The sequence below is a fragment of the Colias croceus genome, chromosome 22 (genome assembly GCF_905220415.1).
Source record: "Colias croceus chromosome 22, ilColCroc2.1".
NCBI lineage: Eukaryota > Metazoa > Arthropoda > Insecta > Lepidoptera > Pieridae > Colias > Colias croceus.
In genome coordinates this window covers 2,545,467-2,568,999 of record NC_059558.1, presented here as the reverse complement: position 1 = coordinate 2,568,999, position 23,533 = coordinate 2,545,467, and the positions used below count along the sequence as shown (strand labels likewise).

General features: G+C 36.7%; 2 protein-coding genes across 2 annotated transcripts in view; one reads left to right on the top strand and one right to left on the bottom strand.

The window, feature by feature from the left end:
• Positions 1–12: 12 nt before the first annotated feature.
• On the bottom strand, positions 13–14,982 carry LOC123701955 (disintegrin and metalloproteinase domain-containing protein 10-like). Its single transcript, XM_045649589.1, has 14 exons — positions 14,832–14,982; positions 14,195–14,386; positions 12,681–12,796; positions 12,176–12,304; positions 11,558–11,672; positions 10,096–10,291; positions 9,407–9,570; positions 8,918–9,115; positions 8,432–8,540; positions 8,006–8,117; positions 7,359–7,511; positions 6,967–7,120; positions 6,345–6,517; positions 13–102 (listed from the first exon to the last, which is right to left on the bottom strand). Exons 1-14 carry the CDS (start codon positions 14,980–14,982, stop codon positions 13–15), a joined length of 2,052 nt encoding a protein of 683 aa, XP_045505545.1.
• A 2,400-nt stretch (positions 14,983–17,382) lies between these two features.
• The window catches only part of LOC123701925 (facilitated trehalose transporter Tret1-like), a 28,277-nt gene continuing 22,126 nt past the window's right edge, over positions 17,383–23,533 (top strand). The window contains exon 1 of the mRNA XM_045649548.1: positions 17,383–17,545. Coding sequence (XP_045505504.1) covers positions 17,473–17,545 — 73 coding nt within the window. The 5' untranslated portion in view covers positions 17,383–17,472. The remainder of the gene's footprint in view (positions 17,546–23,533) is intronic.

Below are 23,533 nucleotides of genomic sequence, written 5' to 3'. Positions count from 1 at the left end.
TGTATATCTTTATTATATGATCAATAAAACTGTTATAAAAAATATTCTGCTTGATTTTAATATTTTCGATGCACCACTTCTTTGACTCATTAAATTTATACTCTGTAAAATAATAATATACAATATTAGGTTAATTAAATATACTTGACGAATTATAACGTTTCGCACTTTATTACTTTTTACTAGGGATGCGCCGAATACCGAATACATATTCGGTATTCGGCATATTCGGCAACTTTTTCACTATTCGTATTCGGCCGAATTATTCGGTTTAGGTGCCGAATATATTCGGTATGAGTGTTTCTACTTTCTTGGCTATAGAACTAAATAAATAACTTCATATTATGAATGATTTATGTCATACTAAACTGCACAAGTCAAAGAAATCCTATGAAGAATGTGTTGAACCTAAGGTATCTACACTAATATTATAAAGAGGAAAACTTTGTTTGTTTGATTGTAATGAATAGGCTCATAAACTACTGGACCGATTTAAAAAATTCTTTTACCATTCGAAAGCTACATTATCCACGAGTAATATAGGATAGGTTTTATCCCGGAAATTCCACGGGAACGGGAACTATGCGAGTTTTTCTTTGAAACCGCGGGCAGAGCCGCCGGCGGAAAGCTAGTATAAAATAAAACAATCATTACATTTCAAATCAACGTTTATTTTGTAAATTTACATCAACATAATTTAATCATGTTTATTATTAGCACTGAGTTAGTATTTAATATTTATTATACTTTAAATCCTGAAGTCTGAAGACAATGCTTTTAGTCCCAATAGAATATGACACACGAAAAATAACATAATCACACAAATTACACTTAACTTTTGTTTTGTCATCTTGCATTTCATCAAAAAAGTCCCAAGCTCGCGATCTTTTACGTCCGCTCATGTTGCAAACACTAACTTAAAGTAAAAATATAAAACTTTTAAACAATATAAAAATTTTAATATTTTTTGTTTTAATTTGTAACGTATTCGTGCGATGTTTCAACACAACTGAGACGGCACGGAGTGCGCGGGCGATATACGCGAGTGGCAGACGGTGAGGTAAGGCTCGCTCGCCACCGAGCCAGCAGCTACTTGCGACCCGTTAGAATCCGTTTACGCATCAAAACACATCAAAACATTGAACCGAATAATTCGGCCGAATATTCGGTTCGGTAAGGTTTTAACCGAATAGTATTCGGTATTCGGTTATTCGGTGAAACCACTATTCGGCGCATCTCTACTTTTTACTTTACAAAAACTGATTCGCCGGGTCACACACCACACTTCACACACGACACTTCACACACGACACTCGAACACGACACTTCACACACGACACTTCACACACGACACTCAAACACTACACTTCACACACGACACTTCACACACGACACTCGAACACGACACTTCACACACGACACTTCACACACGACACTCAAACACTACACTTCACACACGACACTTCACACACGACACTTCACACACGACACTAGACACACGACACTTCACACACGACACTCAAACACGACACTTCACACACGACACTCAAACACGACACTTCACACACGACACTTCACTATAAATACGACACTTCACACACGACACTCAAACACGACACTTCACACACGACACTTCACACACGACACTTCACACACGACACTTCACACACGACACTTCACACACGACACATCACACACGACAATTCACACACGACACTCAAACACGACACTTGACACACGACACTTCACACACGACACTCAATCACGACACTTCACACACGACACTCAATCACGACACTTCACACACGACATTCCATCCAGACACTTAACACACGACACTCAAACACGACACTTCACACACGACACTCAAACACGACACTTCACACACGACACTTCACACACGACACTTCACACACGACACTCAAACACGACACTTCACACATGACACTCAAACACGACACTTCACACACGACACTTCACACACGACACTCAAACACGACACTTCACACACGACACTCAAACACGACACTTCACACACGACACTCAAACACGACACTTCACACACGACACTTCACACACGACACTCAAACACGACACTTCACACACGACACTCAAACACGACACTTCACACGACACTTCACACACGACACTTCACACACGACACTTCACACACGACACTTCACATACGACACTCAAACACGACACTTCAGACACGACACTTCACACACGACACTCAAACACGACACTTCACACACGACACTTCACACACGACACTTCACACACGACACTCAAACACGACACTTCACACACGACACTCAAACACGACACTTCACACACGACACTTCACACACGACAACAAACACGACACTTCACACACGACACTCAAACACGACACTTCACACACGACACTTCACACACGACACTTCACACACGACACTCAAACACGACACTCAAACACGACACTTCACACACGACACTTCACACACGACACTTCACACACGACACTCAAACACGACACTTCACACAAGACACTTCACACACGACACTCAAACACGACACTTCACACACGACACTTCACACACGACACTCAAACACGACACTTCACACACGACACTCAAACACGACACTTCACACACGACACTTCACTCACGACACTCAAACACGACACTTCACACACGACACTCAAACACGACACTTCACACACGACACTCAAACACGACACTTCACACACGACACTTCACACACGACACTCAAACACGACACTTCACACACGACACTCAAACACGACACTTCACACGACACTCAAACACGACACTTCACACACGACACTCAAACACGACACTTCAGACACGACACTCAAACACGACACTTCACACACGACACTCAAACACGACACTTCACACACGACACTTCACACACGACAATCAAACACGACACTTCACACACGACACTCAAACACGACACTTCACACACGACACTTCACACACGACACTCAAACACGACACTTCACACACGACACTCAAACACGACACTTCACACACGACACTTCACTCACGACACTCAAACACGACACTTCACACACGACACTCAAACACGACACTTCACACACGACACTCAAACACGACACTTCACACACGACACTTCACACACGACACTCAAACACGACACTTCACACACGACACTCAAACACGACACTTCACACGACACTCAAACACGACACTTCACACACGACACTCAAACACGACACTTCACACACGACACTTGACACACGACACTTCACACACGACACTCAAACACGACACTTCACACGACACTCAAACACGACACTTCACACACGACACTCAAACACGACACTTCACACACGACACTTGACACACGACACTTCACACACGACACTTCACTATAAATACGACACTTCACACACGACACTCAAACACGACACTTCACACACGACACTTGACACACGACACTTCACACACGACACTCAAACACGACACTTCACACGACACTCAAACACGACACTTCACACACGACACTCAAACACGACACTTCACACACGACACTTGACACACGACACTTCACACACGACACTTCACTATAAATACGACACTTCACACACGACACTCAAACACGACACTTCACACACGACACTTCACACACGACACTCAAACACGACACTTCACACACGACACTTCACACACAACACTTCACACACGACACTTCACACACGACACTTCACACACGACACTCAAACACGACACTTCACACACGACACTCAAACACGACACTTCACACACGACACTTCACTCACGACACTCAAACACGACACTTCACACACGACACTCAAACACGACACTTCACACACGACACTCAAACACGACACTTCACACACGACACTTCACACACGACAATCAAACACGACACTTCACACACGACACTCAAACACGACACTTCACACACGACACTCCATCCAGACACTATTAATACGACTCTCAAACACGACACTTCACACACGACACTCAAACACGACACTTCACACACGACACTCAAACACGACACTTCACACACGACACTCAAACACGACACTTCACACATGACACTTCACACACGACACTCAAACACGACACTCAAACACGACACTTCACACACGACACTCAAACACGACACTTCACACACGACACTTCACACACGACACTCAAACACGACACTTCACACACGACACTTCACACACGACACTTCACACACGACACTTGACACACGACACTCAAACACGACACTTCACACACGACACTCCATCCAGACACTATTAATACGACTCTCAAACACGACACTTCACACACGACACTCAAACACGACACTTCAAACACGACACTTAACACACGACACTTCACACACGACACTTCACACACGACACTTCACTATAAATACGACACTTCACACACGACACTCAAACACGACACTTCACACACGACACTTCACACACGACACTCAAACACGACACTTCACACACGACACTTCACACACAACACTTCACACACGACACTTCACACACGACACTTCACACACGACACTCAAACACGACACTTCACACACGACACTCAAACACGACACTTCACACACGACACTTCACTCACGACACTCAAACACGACACTTCACACACGACACTCAAACACGACACTTCACACACGACACTCAAACACGACACTTCACACACGACACTTCACACACGACAATCAAACACGACACTTCACACACGACACTCAAACACGACACTTCACACACGACACTCCATCCAGACACTATTAATACGACTCTCAAACACGACACTTCACACACGACACTCAAACACGACACTTCACACACGACACTCAAACACGACACTTCACACACGACACTCAAACACGACACTTCACACATGACACTTCACACACGACACTCAAACACGACACTCAAACACGACACTTCACACACGACACTCAAACACGACACTTCACACACGACACTTCACACACGACACTCAAACACGACACTTCACACACGACACTTCACACACGACACTTCACACACGACACTTGACACACGACACTCAAACACGACACTTCACACACGACACTTCACACACGACACTCAAACACGACACTTCACACACGACACTTCACACACGACACTTCACTATAAATACGACACTTCACACACGACACTCAAACACGACACTTCACACACGACACTTCACACACGACACTCAAACACGACACTTCACACACGACACTTCACACACAACACTTCACACACGACACTTCACACACGACACTTCACACACGACACATCACACACGACACTTCACACACGACACTTCACACACGACACTCCATCCAGACACTATAAATACGACACTTTACACACGACACTTCACACATGACACTTCGCACACGACACTTCACACACGACACTTCACACACGACACTTCACACACGACACTTCACACACGACAATCAAACACGACACTTCACACACGACACTCAAACACGACACTTCACACACGACACTTCACACACGACACTTCACACACGACACTCAAACACGACACTCAAACACGACACTTCACACACGACACTCAAACACGACACTTCACACACGACACTTCACACACGACACTCAAACACGACACTTCACACACGACACTTCACACACGACACTTCACACACGACACTCAATCACGACACTTCACACACGACACTTCACACACGACACTCCATCCAGACACTATTAATACGACTCTCAAACACGACACTTCACACACGACACTTCACACACGACACTCAAACACGACACTTCACACACGACACTCAAACACGACACTTCACACACGACACTCAAACACGACACTTCACACACGACACTCAAACACGACACTTCACACACGACACTTCACACACGACACTTCACACACGACACATCTTATACGACACTTCACACACGACACTTCACACACGACACTCAAACACGACACTTCATACACGACACTTCACACACGTCACTTCACACACGGCACTTCACACACGACACTTCACACATGACACTTCACACGCGACACTTCACACACGACATTTCACACACGACACTTCACACACGACACTTCACACACGACACTCAAACACGACACTTCACATACAACACTCCATCCAGACACTATAAATACGACACTTCACACACGACACTTCACACACGACTTTCAACAAATAGCTTATCAAGCTTACAAATTGAAAAATGTTTTATTTAAATGGACAAACAAAATTTCTCTCCCCCAAATAATATTAGTATAGATTAACCAAGTAAAAATTACCACAACATCAGGGTAAATATTCGAAGCTGGCAACACTTTGACGCTCTTGCACACGCCGCGCGGTGAACACACGCCCACCGCGTTGTTCATAACGCACACATCGCCAGCGCTCCACGCGCGAATGTTACGAGACGTACAGGTTGTGGTGTTGCAAATGTTTAGTGTTATATTTGCTGAAAATTTTATAAAATCGTATTAATGTTAAACTTAATCGTGCATTCTTTGAAGTGAAACATGTTAGGCGCGTTGAGAGTAAAATTTTAAAGGTCGCGTCATGGCAATACCATCACGTCATGGACTAAGGCGACGATTTTGGCATATACGTTATATACTATTTTGGTTAATCTTATAATATATAAAATTCCCGTGTCACAATGTTAGTTACCGCATACTCCTCCAAAACGGCTGGACCGATTCTCATGAAATTTTCTGTGCATATCGGGTAAGTCTGAGAATCAGCCAACATCTATTTTTAATATGTACCACGGGCGAAGCCGGGGCGGACCACTAGTAATAATATGATATTCAAAAATTGTATTCCTCTATTTTTAAGATTTTAAGAGAAAAGAAAAACGTTTTCATACATATTATAATAGGTTAACTGGGAATTAAAAGTACGCACGTCCTACATACTGAGGGTCGGGCCAGTCATTTGGTAATAAGTTTGCCGCCATAGCATATTTGGCTGCGATTTCAGCGCCTACGCACTTCGTAGTGTTGCCATCGTATAAAAGACAGCAGATACCACACATTTTGAGTTCCTCTAGAACACCACCCTGAAATATTTTAATGGTTAGATTTTTGAGATACAATGATAAAAGTATAATCCCGGTTTATATTCAGTACATTTATTTAATTAGTACTTTTAAATATGTCACCGAGAAATGTAAATAGTTATTTAACATTTTGAACGACCTATACTAACTCATTGCAATTTATTTGCAGTTTATGGACAGATTTTATATTAAATTTTATTAAATGATATCCTTCTATTTGTTTAATATTAATAATTACAATGCCTGTTTTCGGACATGTACATTCCCTTAGCCCCAGAGTCGCACATTCTGCGCCATGACAGCTCCTGTCAGTTAAGCATTTCCCGCCAAGACCGCACCGACAGCCGTGCGTGTTGACACATGTGCACGCCATGTCTTGCCATGTGCAATCCTGAATAATGATAATAATATCTTTTAGTATGGATATCGATGTGATATAAATGTGTTTATACAAATTATAAGCGCGTCTGAAATGTTAAGGTAAAATAACTGAAGTAAGTTAATAGTGCAGCGAATTAATAGTGCAAAAAATTGTTGGTACAGTTCGATTCAAACTTATTGGCGGCTCGGAACGTCGTACGATCCGATGCGCAGAAAACTATTTTTTAAGATATCAGTGGGACGTTGAGAGACGTGTACTCGTAACTAACTTCCGAACCGCCATTAAGTTTGAATCGAACTGTATACTTAGGTACTTGTCGACACATAACTTGACAAGTTTTTGGCGTAGTGGGAGAAGTTTGCATATGAAGTTTACACATGCTCAAGCTTCCTCCACTACGCTAAAAGGTGTCAAGTTACGTGCCGGCAACTGTATGTATCTGATCTGATCTGATCTCTTCTATTTTAATTAATTAACTAGTAATATTTTTTTATAGCACTAACAATTCCACTCTTAGTGAGATTAGCGAAATGACAGTCCGCTTTACAGCACAAGCCCTGTGACGGATGACATGTAGCCGTCGGTGCCACGGAACAGCCCTCCTTGTGAAGAGCACTGAAAAAAAAGTTCTGATCGAAAAACTGTCATTTTTGCCACCATTTTTTATCTTATAAGACTTATGCATCAAACGAAATTTAAATGAATGTTTGCAAGCTACAATTGAAATGGGTAAGTTTATTTGGTTTCGGTTTTTCTGCATGATCTGAAGAATAATAACGATACCCTTTGTAATTTCAGCGCATCAGGTACTTTCTATAATAGAACAAGTGGGATGTGCATGTGTTGGAAGTGTAGATAGAGAAATGTCATCGAATTTAATAGTACAATAAATATTTTAGTTTATTTTCAAGAAGAATAGATAAATTTACCCATCTTCGAAAGCGAGAGCTCCTCCCGCCCGCGGTGTGCAGCACGGATCCCGGCTGTTACAGTGGAATGGCAGCCCGCAATCACACGCTTCGCCTTCTTCGACTATACCTGTGTGTAATTTTTATTTTATAGTGTCGACTTCATGAACAGAATCGAATTGAATTTGAAATCGAAACAATTGACACGTCCATACGTCCCTACGTGTAAAATGATTCGGTTTTAATGTTATATTTAATGCATTAACGCACTTGAAACTACTCTCAATCGTCTATTTAAAAGTCGTAAAAATAATAAGCCCGGATGATGTAGTATAAAACATTGATGGAATGAAATATATTTCTTTGCAGTTATGTTCAATATTTATTGTATCGCTCAATACAAAACTCTGCCCAATAGACGGATAGGCAGAGTTTTGCTTTGGACATTTTTTGAACGTGATTGTGAGCGTTTATTTTACGTCAATACGATTATAGTATATACTTTACCATTCCCACAATAAGGCCTATCAACCACCGCCATGCAATAGCTCATGCTGCTCAAAGTAGCTGCAACCAGTCGCTTACTGCACAGTGAGAACTCGTATTTATGTCCCGTCTCTGAAGTGGAAGACTGGGATCCCATGAGATAACCGCGGCATTCGGGGTTGGGGAAGTTGTCGTCGTGGTGCGCACCGAAACTGTGCCCTGGAATACGTAGAAATAAGTATTTTTGCACGTATTATGTTACGCTCAAAACACCGAAAATATCCATTGAGCGAAAACAATAGCTCATTATGTGGTGTGGATCCAGTAACAGAGCTACATCGCGAAATTCGTGTTGCGTCTCTAAAACGCTCGCGCTCTATGTTGTGGCAATAATCAAATGCCACGATGTGTTCTGAACATTAATTGTTTTACCGTAATATTTGTGTGTAATATGCATGTGTTTCGCACAGACCTAGTGAGAAACTGCAATAATTTAGAGAAATGTCTGACCCATCTCATGTGCAAGCGTCAAAGCAGCAATCCTCTCAGGTACTCTCTCTAACCCGTCTGCCGTCGCGTGCGCTACCGCGAGCGTGTTGAACGAGCGGCCGAACGCGCGTCGATCGCACAGACCGCCCGCCGCGCCGCCCATACCGCCCCCTAGTGACGTGAAACTGCAAATAGACCGTGTTTTAGAAAGAAAGAAAGAACATTTATTTGACTCTACAATAATAAACACAATTAACACAGAATACAATAATTAAAATTAAAACAACACAACATGAAACAAAACAATACAAGAACAATAAATGAAAGAGTAAAATAAAATAAAATTAAGCCGAAAAGTAAAGGAAATTAATTTAAGTAAGCTTAGATGTTTGAAAATTCAAAAAATAAAATATAAGTAGGTAGGTAGATGTAACTATAATTAGGTTCCACGTGTATGGAATTTGTTGTAGTAAAACATAAAATATATTATGTTCTATCTTTTACGTATCATTTGGAATACCATGTTTTCAGTTGGCGTAGTGAAATAGAGATCTTTTAGCTGTTCTGGTTGACTAACAGATCAGAACGTTATTTTTGTCATATGACGGTGCCCTATAATCTGCAGGAATTTGATTCCTCCGCCAAATATCAAATCCATTTGAACTGCATAATTTAATAAATAGTAAAAATACGTTCTTAAAAACCTTTACCTCAACCCAAGCGTCCGATTATTAAACGCGTGCCCAGAGAAAGCGACGCCCAGGCAAACTTCAGACAACCTGCGCAGTCTGGCGAAGCGCATGAGATACGATCTCCCGTCCACTGACCGCTCATTCGAGAGGTCGCCAAACACGCGCCCGTTGGTCTCGTGTGATGTTAGCACTAGGATGTACTTTACGGAGAAACCTAGAATGGTTATCAATATAATATAGTATTATGTGCCATGTTCTCGTTGAATGTTGATTTTGTGGATTTCCACTGCTACTGTCTCCAATAAATGTTTATATTCATGCGTTTATCATCTCTAACAATCTTATATTTTACTTTGTGTTACAGTGACTATTTTTTGCTAGCTTTGCAAAGCTAAAACATCTTAATTTGACCGTTTATTTATTTATTTATTAGGGTACATCGACAGATCACGCATACATCATTCCTTAATAATAAATACAAAGTAAGAATATTCTAATGCTTGACCCTATTATAGATGTACACAGCATTACAAGAAAAACTAAAGATAAATGTAGTCAATGAGGATGTTTTATACAACTAAAATAAGTATATTAATTCAATATTGCTTAATTCTAAAACTTGATGTGATATGATCCGTGCACTTTTCGTTTAAACATTGGCAAACTATCGTGAAAAATATCAAGGTTCGGAACTTTAGTGAGGTATTCATTGTAGGTTCTCAATAAGCGAAAAACTGGTGAGTTTGAACCGAGAGTTGTTCTACAAGTTGGAACGCTGAAAGTTCGGATAGGTTTTCTGGGAATCGAACGGGGAGCATTAAACATTATACTATTGAGCAAATCTGGGCTATCGATTGTTCCGTTTAACAATTTAAACAAAAATGTTAAGTCTAGGGTGACTCTTCTGTCCTGAAGTTTATCCATTTTGAAAAAAGCTAATCTATCATAGTATGGGCGTCTATGCGAAATGCCAGGTGAAATAAAGGCAAGATACCGAGTGAACCTACGCTGTACAGCCTCCAGTCGTTGAGAGTGAACGGTGAAGTAGGGGTTCCAAGCGACACTTGAGTATTCAAGTACACTGCGAGCCATACTATTGTACAGAATAATCCGGGTACTATTAAAACGGAATCCTTTTGTGTTTCTTTTCAAGAAACCAACCATCTGATTCGCCTTTTTAACAATTGTGTCAAAATGCGAATTAAACTTTAAGCTCCCATCAATCACAATACCCAAGTCCCTCATTTCTTTGACCTCTTCTATTTGAACACGATTAATATCAAAACTAGATTTAAGTACATTTTTTTTTCTAGTTGTGTTGGCGACCGTTGGCGACATTCTCAGTGAATTCGTTGATAAATGATAGATAATGTAATATAGGTACCACAAAAATTTGAGAACCGAAAATAATTGTTATTCTCGTGCCTATGTTGTGTTGATGTTCTGATTGTTAGTATAATAATAATATTCTCAGGCTTACCAATATTATCAGGTATACCATCTTCGTTAAAATCTGCGTTCCTAAATATGATGTCCGCCTGCGCTACCGCGTGTATCATTCTTCGCAAGACGTGTTTAAGGCTCGAGTTAGCATCCTTTACAAAAATTAATGTGATTTAAAATTAATTAATACATTCAGGGCCAAGATCGATCTATTCTAGATTTATTGGATACTAGCTGCTCCGCGCGGTTTCACCCCCGTGGCTCCACTCCTGTTAGTCGTAGCGTGATGATATATAGCCTATAGCCTTCCTCGATAAATGAGCTATCTAACACCGAAATAATTTTTCAAATCGGACCAGTAGTTCCCGAGATTAGCGCGTTCAAACAAACAAACAAACAAACATACAAACAAACAAACAAACTCTTCAGCTTTATAATATAAGTATAGATTAGAATACGCGAGAAAAGGATTTTTTTTTCTTTTCGAGTATATTATTTGGAAAGCAAAAACCTCTCGATGAATTACGGACGGGGCTTCGTTTCTTAAAATTCGTTTTATATTTTGAGCGAGATACTAGCATATCAAAATTATTATGGATGGATGGATACCGAATTGAAAAAGTAAACACATACCTAGAGCTAATAATTTACGAACCTTGTCAAAAAACTCCTTATCCGCCAAAAGCAGTAAGTCGCAAATCCTGGATCTCGCAATACCTGGCTTACGTGCTCGATTTTGGTAGCGGTATGGGAAGTAGGGTAGTCGAGCATAGCCAGTACCTTCCTATAGTAGATTGTCTTTTAAAATGTAGTGTGTAGGTATTCTACAGAGAAAAATTCTGCAAATTTTTGCACAGTTAACGATAGACAATATATTATTACTAGAACAGAATTTTCTACTAGAAAATTAATGAAAAATGGTAGTTTAATCATTTCAGAGAGGTTCTTCCCAAGATAAATGAGAAATATTCATGAAGGATGATGAAAAAATAAATATAGAGACTAATATTGCAACGCTGAAGAGTTTTGTTAAACGCAGGAATCCCAGGAATTACCTACTCGAATTGATACTTTACTAGCTTATGCAATGAATATTCCTTTTATCAAAGAAGAATAACTAAAAGAGAATCTAAAAGCTATAAAAAGCATCACCTGATCACCTGTGCATGATCGCTGCGAGGTTGCCGCGGCGCCGCCACGTGGTCGTTCTCGAACCTTCCAAACTTCTTGCTCAGGTCGTCGCGGCCGTAAGGATCCGCGTGGAGTGTTCTGTTACCTGAAAATTATCTTAATTATTTTACTAGCAAATTTTTTTAAATATATTTATGTAGAAGTGGTAGCAGTAGAAACGACGAAAACAATATGACGCAACTTTGGGTTTTTAACCGACTTCAAAAAAAAGGAGGAGGTTATCAATTCGGCCGGTATTTTTTTTTTTTATGTATGTACACCGATTACTCCGAGGTTTCTGAACCGATTTACGTGATTCTTTTTTTGTTCGATGCGGGATGGTGTCGAATTGGTCCCATAAAAATTTTATTCGGATAGGCCCAGTAGTTTTTATTTTATGAGCATTTTTGTCTGTAGGTATTTGTAAATTTTGCAAGTGCAAGTTTGAAGTCGGTTGTTTTTAACGCAGTTATCACTTGTATGTTCTTTATTGTACCTACTTATACTTTTGTCTCTATCAATTACAGACACGGAAAATGCAAAGTGAAACATTAACTTTGAAGAATATTCGTTGCACTATGAATTTTATCTGTAGGACATATAGTTATCTGTAGGATATTGGACACATAATAATCAAGTGTCGAATTAATTTAGGTAATCAATATGCGCTATAAAGTATTACCTAGTTAATAAAAATTAATAAAACATTCTCGGCTGTTATGGACGTCCGTCGGTTCCCTTCATTAGCATGTAGAAGACTAAGTTTTTAAAATTAAGAATAAGTATTTATGATTTTTTTTTGATCCCAGTAAAGAGCTGGGAGGATATAATAGGAGTGAATAAGGGAGGAAATAAGGAAGTATATATGAGTTACGCTTGTACCTTTGAAGTTATCAAAATTATTATTTTTTGGTACAGTAAAAGCTTTTTCATTCCCTACGTTTAAAACTTTGAAAACAGTTAAAAGCCATTTTTGGAGTTTCAAAGATTTTACCCTCTTCGGCATTTGTGTTCAATTCAATTCAATTTTTATTTAGCTTAGCATCATATCTTCGTAATCCTGCGATAAAAATATACATCCACATCAATGCAGACAATAAAAAAATGCTTGGATTAGTTGGTTACATAATGTTTCTACAAAATGAGGTAAAAAAGGAAAAAATATATTAAAATGCATATTTATATGCAAGAGATTTTGCAGAGCTATCACGTGAAATAGTCGTGAGAGACTTGATCGGAATGAATGCTAATGGTAAAGAATTAAGAAATCATTAATATTAAACCATGCTATCATCATGTCACTTATATTTTTAACCGACCTTAAAAAAAATTGACGACTTTTTGTGTTTTTTACCTCAGAACTTTTGTTGGGAGAATAATTGATTGTGATGATTTTTCAGTTGGTCTCATTTAAAGTTAGTCTAGTTTGCACGCAGTTTAGTTTTACTTATTTCAATCCACCTAAAACGAATGCTATGCTAGTCTCCTCGGCACATATTCCTACCTAAATGCAACACTCCATAGAACTGCTGGTCCTCTCCAATGTACCCCTCTGCGGACCCAGCAGCTGGGTCCTCTACGGGGAACCCGTACGCCATCATGACGTCACCGAGGGGGTACAATCTGTCTGTGAGCTCGTCGTTAACTTCAGGGTCTAGTAGCAGAGCTGACTCGTCTGATGTTAGCGCGGATGATCCTGGAAGGTAAAGAGTGGTGTTTGTCTGTGTGTATAAAAGACAAATAAAACTGAGATGATTAATATTTTCTTTAAATTTTTCAAAAGAAAGAAATTTATGGTGATATAAATGATAAAGCAATTCTTTTCTACTACATATTATTTCTACTGTGATGTAAAATTTTGTATAGTTATATTTTTTTAATTATACTTACGCAGCTAGATCCTAATGCTCTAAAGTCTAAGAGCTAGCTGCTAGATGTTATTTATACATAGGTATAGAACTGGTAATTTTTTATATCCAAGGATAGGTAAGAAAGCTTCTATCCATTATCTCTTGTAAAAAAATACAGACAGGGAGAAAATTTACAAGTAACAATAAAATTCTGCTACATCATTCCATATTATGAATTAAGAACCGTTCAACTTCACCTACATCTCAAGTCTTTTACAATCAATTACGTACCTACAGACTGCATCTTCAAACACAGCAAATGTACTTCTTTCCCAAACCTAGCTTCTACCACATTATACCCGTATGCCCTGCAGACCCTTTGAGCTCTATCTTCATTCTGCAGACCAGCCACCACGCCCAGGAGAAGGAAAATCCAGCTCATAATAATTGTCTAATGATTGACATAGTTTATAGTTTGTACTAATTTTGATTGAGTCAGCATGACGTAGGTACCTACTTATTTCACTCTGTGAGGTATAGATTCTTCTTTGAAGGAAAAAGTTCAGTTTATTAAAATATAGTGTACTAGTGGTCCGCCCCGGCTTCGCCCGTGGTACTTATTTCGCAATAAAAGGTAGCCTATGTCCTTTCTCGGGTATCAAAATATCTCCATACCAAATTTCATGCAAATTGGTTCAGTAGTTTAGGCGTGATTGAGTAACAGACAGACAGACAGACAGAGTTACTTTCGCATTTATAATATTAGTATGATATTTCTGTGATTCCAAAGAAAGTACTTAGGTCTGTGACTTAGGTATATAAATTATGTTTTTAAATATAAATGACTTCAAACAATTTGTGCTTTTAGATTTTGTTATCTCCATAGTAAAGCTTATTATTTGCTATATTTTAAACAAGAAATCATTGTTCATAAAAGCTAGTATTACCTATAATATTATCTGTGATAAAAGCATCTACTCACCATCCACTGCAGTCTAGAGTCTAGACAAATATTAATAATAACAAGAACTTATACGTGACTTACGTGACTTATACCTACCTACACTTGTAATAAGTACCTACCTACGTTACATCCTACAAAAATTATATTGTATAGGTATGCGAAATTTTGCGAGTATGTATGTACTATATTCAATATTGTATATATGTCATTATGCTTTCATGCAAATACTACAGATCCGATAACAATGAAATTTGGCACACACATAGAGGGTAACTTGGATTAACACACAGGATAGATTTTATCCTGGAAATCCCACAGGCACGGGAACTAAGTATGCGGGTTTTCCTTTGAAAATGTGGGCGAAGAAGCGGGCGGAAAGCTAGTAGGTACTATCTGTGCAATAAAAAATGATTATGACAAATGTACACGCTCCTTACACCGGAACGGCGCTACATCTAATCAGACATACAAATCGTGTATCAATTAAGAGCTTTACTATGAAACTTCGTATTTATATTTACACTACGCTTCGAGTCTATCACGATATTGTAATTAACATTCCGCCGACGAGAGCTTCATTCATAAAAACGATTAATTGATACGTGGGTGTTTTATGAATTTTAAGCGAGATAATATGAGCAACCTTAGAGCTTAAACAATTGAGGACTTTCAAAAAGACGTTTTTTCCTTAAAATAAATTCCCGTAACATTAAAAATTAAAAAATTCACGAAAACTGTTTTATTTCTAAAATATTATGTCGTCGTGACTCGCGAAAAATCATACACAAGAAAATAACAACAACTTTGTATTAGAATGTGTGTAATATTACAATTAAATATTGCATTTAAAAATGTATAAAGATGATATTATAATCTGTATTAACTAATTAATATTAACTGCATATTTTTATGTAACCGCGATTTCACCCGTGCCCGCGGTAAATAATCCGTTCAGAAATTTTGGCATGATAAAGTAACAAATTCGTCAAAATATGCAAGCTTTCACATTTTTTTAAAAATTGCATTGATTAATTATTATTTGATGGCTTTTTCTAAGAGGTATTCTAAGAATAATAAGAAAGAAAGTAACATTTATTCATCATGGACAGCACGACACACATTAACATAACAAACTATACAAACATATTAAAATAAAAATACATACGTAGTTAACTACTTACATAACATCGAAAATAAAACAAAACAAATGAAATTATTACTAACATAAAATCCAAGACCAAGCATAATAATTTAAAAAATTGGGATGTTTTCCTAAAGTTGAATCGATTAGCTAGAAGTTAGAAGTATTAACTAAAATAAAAACTTCCCTTGAATACTAGATGGCGCTAGGTGTATTTTCCAGTGTATTTACCAGAATATTTTTGATCACTCATTTTGCTACGGTTGTGCTACGCTTTTTGAATATACTAAAAGGCACATTTTACGCTATTAGGAATATTACGCATTTTTGATTTCGAAGGATAGTTTATTCGTATATCGTAAGATGTTATCACAGTAGGTACTTATGAATATTAACAAAAAAAAACTGCGAAATTTTTACTTAAATTTTGATGTCCTATTTGTACTCTAAACAAATTATCTATTTAAAAAAAATATATATACTCTATATACATATTATATAAATTATGTATCTATAATCTATTCCAACAAACAGACATTCTCCTGGATACACAGCTTACAAAGTTATAATTAATGACCTTTAAAATTACATAAAAGCGTTCAAAAACCATAAATTATGTAACGCTATTAATATACCAAATACCCATATATCCATACAAATAACATTGGGCTTACACTGTCCATCTTACGACATTAAAAAGCCAAGTATAGTTAGTATTTGTCAACCCATAACCGCTGCCCGGCTCATTTGTACAATATCGGCGGCACTAAGCGCCCGCATCCGCGGTATAAACTTATATTTATAAATTGTAGTGATTTTAAGTGAAAATGTTGAAATATACAGTGAAAAAATACTGCTCGGAGGGCAGTAAGGTGAACCAAATTATGGTGGCTGTTCTGAGTAAGTAATTTGCGTGTTAGAGAACGCTAAGTAGTGATAAGCCGGTTTCATAAATTTTCAGTGCGTTTATGAGGTTTGGCCTGATGTGATTTTGAAAACGAAAAACCTAAGTTAATAAAAGTGCTATTTCTGTTAATTCTTAACGGGGAAAAAATGCATACAAAAAATGTGTACTATTTAAAATATAATAATTTCTATAAATATGTTTTGTCCGTTATGACCTTTTCAGAATTTATTAGTAATGCCTTTAGAGCAGGTACCTATAATACACAGATAAATTACAAAAACGAGCGCCATTAGTGTTATTTATATGCATTTCAAAATATTAAATAAAAATGTATGTAGATGGTCTTATTATATTCGGAATGAATAATTATAAAACAATACCAATATTTTTTAATTTAACCCTTCTATTGCGAAATGCGTGATTGCAAGCGTACCTAATCCTTATTTTACATACACAACTTAATTGCAACCTAAAAAAAAGAAGTTTTACATATAAAAATTTTGAAATTGTTGATGAAGACGCGAAATGAAAATCTTTATTGCCTGTGAGGCTGTGATTATTAATACGTAGATTTAGTTATGTTATCTGTGCGACATTAAATTGTTTTTTTACTTTCCTAAAATTATTTTAATGCAAGTATATTTATCTACGCTACCCTCTACCCTACTAGCCTACCTGTTAACTGATTTCAGTAAGCATCATTTATCAGTGAAAAAAGAAATAACAATTTCTAATTCAAGCGGGTTAATTATTTAATGTTTCACAATTTAACTTTCGTAAATCATTTTTATAGGTTAGAGTTGATTAAATAATTTTAAAACAAAACATAGAGCAAGAGCTTTTTTTAATTAATTATTTCAAAATTTCCTCATAATTTGGAAGACGAGAACGAAGAGAAGAGGTTTATAGAACAGAATTGCGGCAAAATTCTTAAAATGTGAAACATTATTTGGCTTCCTCAATAAATCTCTAAATAACAGTTAGAAATTTAAATTCACTTTATTCTTATCTATGCGATAAACTGTTTAAAAAAGATCACGTGTTTTCAAACATATACTTTCCCATGCCCAGCGGACAATGGATATCGAATTTCGATCATTATTTTGAAACTAAAAAGAATAGTTTATATCTAGTTGCTTCATTAAGTTTTAATTTCAATCGCGGGCATTTTTAACTTGTCTTGCTTTTTTCTATCAATGGTTATTGGTTACTATGAAAATAGAAAACAGTAACAATCATAATATTTTTAATCGCTGTAAAATATAATATTTTTAAAATACGAAATTGATAAAAAGCAGGTTTAGCCGCTTACGTTACTTTTGTAGTGCAACTTACGAATAAAAAATTATATTTACGTGATTCAATTTTTATTACAAGAATTTTGGTTCGCTGGAAGTTGCAATAAATGCATAATGCCCTAACTCAATTTCTCAATTAGATATGTGTCGTTACTCGTTCTCTTATTTTATTTTGTAACAGGGAGATAAACTGATAAACACATAGTTATAGATAATTATATACCTAATTAATAGTTAGTTTACCGTATACCAAACCTAAATTAAATTAAATATATATTATGATCTTATAGCATGTAAACGACGTTAATAAAGAAGTACACTAATACAAAGAATATATAGACGAAACTGCATCAAAACATGAAAAAAAAATTGCTTTAAGCAGATTAAGTTATATAGGTACATGAATCAGCTATATTGAAAAGGTACCTACAATCTACATATATTTCTTCGATACAATATGAGATAAAATATTGATCTGTATAAACGTTTTACCTACTTTACGGAAAATGTTTTAGATATATTAAGCGATAAGTCAAGTTTTTACTCGAGAACACATTACATAGCTACTACAAACTTTTTCTTAATATTAGCGAGAGTGTTTTATAGATTTTTAACAAGCTTTATTGATTGGTTATAAATTTAACAAGGTATTTGTGAATTTATTGTTCGATTGTTTCGTATGTTATTTGAAGCATGCTGGTAATTTTTTGTTTGCAACAGTTGCTTAAATATGTTGCTAAAAGCTTCGTTTAAAAGTTGTCGCTCCTCGCTGACTTTTCAACATGCGCTATAACTTAGGTATAGTTGCCGGCACGTACTTAACTTGATAACTTTTTCGTAGTACATTTAATTGTCGTCCACTTGTGATAGCTTGCGCATGTTTATATGAACTAAAACACCTGTAATAATTTACTCTTTGTAACTTAAACTTTCCCCACTTCTTCAAAAACATGTCAAGTTATGTGCCAAAAATTATATGATAACCAATGATAACTATGCAACACAGTCTGCCAACATGTTTTCAACATGTTGACTCCACTTTGTTGCAAAAAAATGTTTACCATGAATACTTTTATAAATGAGAAGTGAAGCTTATGATAACTCATAAAATGAAACAGCATAATGACTGGGAGAAAAAGCTTGATAGTTATTTTTTGCATTGATTGAGGCCATTATCATCACTAGCCAGAGGTTTATTAAAGAATTGTGAAGCTCCGGGTATATTTGAGTAAAGAAATGATGATAATAAACATTGCTATAAAATAAACTAGCTTTCCACCCGTGGCATCGCCCGCCTGGATGACAAAATTTTGTATTTCGTGGATTTTCAAACAACAATGCAATAGCCTAAGTGTTTTGAAGTATGTTTTGTAAAATTTAAAAGTGACTTTCTCATCAAGCTCTTTAAAGTAAGAACGTCTATAAGTATTTTTTATTTTTAGACCGCTTTCCGCGTAAAGTGTACGCATGAATTACAATACCATGAATACACTGAGAATCTTGCAGTTTTTATCTCAATTATTATGTCATATACTGGCGCCTGACAATCATTATAAGATTCTTAAGCTCCTTCTATAATAATACGTACTTTAACAGGATAAAAGAACTAGACGTATCTAGTTGCACGTTTTGCTATTATTTTTATAACTGTAAGAATAAAATGAGGAAAAATTTGAATTTGAAAATGACTATTATCGCCGCTGTACACAGGTAGAGTAAACGGTAGAGTAGAGCGTTAGAATACTAACTATGCTACTTACTAATGTAGACACCATTGGTAGAGTACTAAAATATATGGTAGAGTAGAGTGGCTAGCACCGTGGCAGTATGACAGTTACTCTACTAAAACTGGTGGAGTACTGAGAACTGGTAGACAATTCGATTCAAACTTAATGGCGGTTCGGAAGTTAGATGCAGGTGCGAGTGCGGGTGCACACAGGCTGTAAGCACAGATCCCTCAACATCCCGCTAATAGCAAAAATTGTTTTTTGCGCATCGGATCGTACGATATTCCGAGCTGCCATTAATTTTGAATTGAACTGTAGTAGGTTAGTTCTACCCGTGTACAGCGGCCATTAGCAATATTTTTCAGATGAATGAGTACCTAAAGACATAGGTAATCACGACATAGCTAAGGAAATAAATTAAAGTAGACAATGGAATACTTATTAACAATATTATAATAGTTTAATCTGAAAGGTCTGTTATAAGTAGGTTAGTATGCAGATTGTAGATAATTAGTGTATCTATAAAATTATAAATGTATATGGTTTTATGTAACAAACTTAGTAATCTAAGGTACTAAATGTAGATATTTGAACATCTTTTTCCCGAGAAATAAAAAAAAAAACATAGAAGATAATGTACTTACTTACCTATCTATTTGCTAAAACTACAACCAAAACTGGGACGGTTGGCACATTATGTATTAGATCTCTGAAACTATTTTATTACGAAACAAATTTATATTCTTTTGAAGGATGATTATCTTATAAATAAATGGAATTTTATTGCTTCTTTTCCTTTTTATATACCTACCTATTTACGAACTCAAATTGTCCTACTTTTTCTTTTTATTAGAATCTTTAAGAGACGAAGCAATTTTCTAGAGATGAAAGAAAGGTATTACATATTTCTATAAAACTATAGTTACTTCTTCAAATTATATTTCCTTTTTACGTACTTATAAGTAGGTAGGTAGGTAGGTATATATTTTCTAGAATAACGTATTATCTATTTTTGTCTCAGATTCTTGTAATTACCATTAACTAACAAAAATTTCATGGGCCGATTTTAGAAACCGGACAAAAGTCAAGATGGTATCCAAATATTTATTCAATCGGCGTCTTTTAAATTCTATATTGATTTGTTAGATTAGACAATAATTAGGTACCGTTGATTTCAAATTCAAAAATATCTAATCTTTAACGAATGTATCTTTATATTTTTAACCGACTTCAAAAAAAAAGGAGGAGCACTAAGCACTTAGTATTAAGCCCGTGCACCGACATCAAACCTATTTAATAAATAGCACATCTAAATAATATATAGTAATTAATAACCTCTTAAAACCTAGACCTAAAAGAAATGAGTAAGAAAGTATTTCATGCTAATTTCGAGTTCTTTTAGGTTAAAATAAAACTCAGGATTTGTTTTTTTAATATTATTATTATTAGAACATTAAAAAAAAATGGGTACACATATGTGCACTTCGGGATTTAAGGACCACAGTTTTTGGTAGTATGATAACTTTCAAAGCAGTTATTTTTCAATATGCATAAAAACATTTGACACTTTACGCACATGGTGCGGCACCGTGAAGAACAAAAGGGATGTCTGCATTTAGATGCGAACTTAGATTCCACATAACGAGGCAGGTGCCCCACATTGTCTAGCCTAACTTCTGGTATCGGTTGTGATACAACCAACCGGTGTTTCTTTGCTGGAGGTCCAATGCAGACTTCTCCTCTCTCAGTAGGACTGGGACTGGGTACATCTGTACATCGGTGTACTCTGAATCACCTCTTCCGTATGTTCTTCAGATGGCCTCTCGTCTTCGACTTCGTTAGATTCCTCCGGCCGCTGAAGATCTCGAAGGTCTTCTGGAGGCAAATACTCATCGTCGTCATCATCATCAGAAAAATCAAAATCGCTATCATTCAATAATTTCTCTATTTCTTCGTTATTCATCGCCATGCTGAAATCTCCTACAATAAAAAAATATATGTATTAGATACTGAGGTACACATATGTGTAACAAAACAACATCGAGGCAATATTAGTACAAGAAAACAAAAAAACTGGTACTTACTTTTACACACTTTGCTCCAGATATTTGACAATAGAAAGACACCACTATTTCGTTAAAATCTACGTAATTTTATTTTTAAACGATTTTACAATAAAAAAAGCAGGAACGGTTGAAAAAAAAATCTATCTGTCAAATTCAAACGAATAATTTTTAAGTTTATTGATTCCGTATACGCCATCTGTGACTTTTATTTGAACCTCCTTGCTTAAAGAAAGACGTTTTAGTTTAAAAAATGTCAATAGATGTCGTTATTACATCTTTTTTCCCCAACAAATGCAGACCGTGCACGTATGTGTACCTATGGTCATAAGAGGATAATATCAAATCTTTTTTATTTTTTACTTTTCCGTTTTTGAAGTCGGTTGTTTTTAACGTAGTTATTTTTATAATAAATACTTTATTGCTTATGGGTGTAAAAAGCCTTAGTCAGGTACCTACTATGTTCTTATTAAGTTACAATTATAAAGATGGAACTTTTAAAATCTGTCCCGTCGTTTCGGAGGTTATAGACAAAACCAACAGACACAAAAACTGTACTGCATGTAGCTATAATATAGATTTCGGCGAAGTTTAGGCTATATTTTTACCCGGACCTATACGGACACAACTGTAAGCAGTCTTTTATTATAAAATAAGGATATTTAAAAATAAAAGATTACATTTTTCGAACAAATGCCTAACATTCCCATAACCAAAAAACAAATATTTGATTCGAGGAAGGTTCGACAAGTATTTCCAAGTTATTTAATAACCAAACATTTATAACTTACATAACAGCTTTAATTAACGCGGTCTTCGGTCTTCGCGTGTCAACGCGTGATTAAGTGTAAATAATTTAATTAAAACACTTTATTGTGCACTATAACAAACTA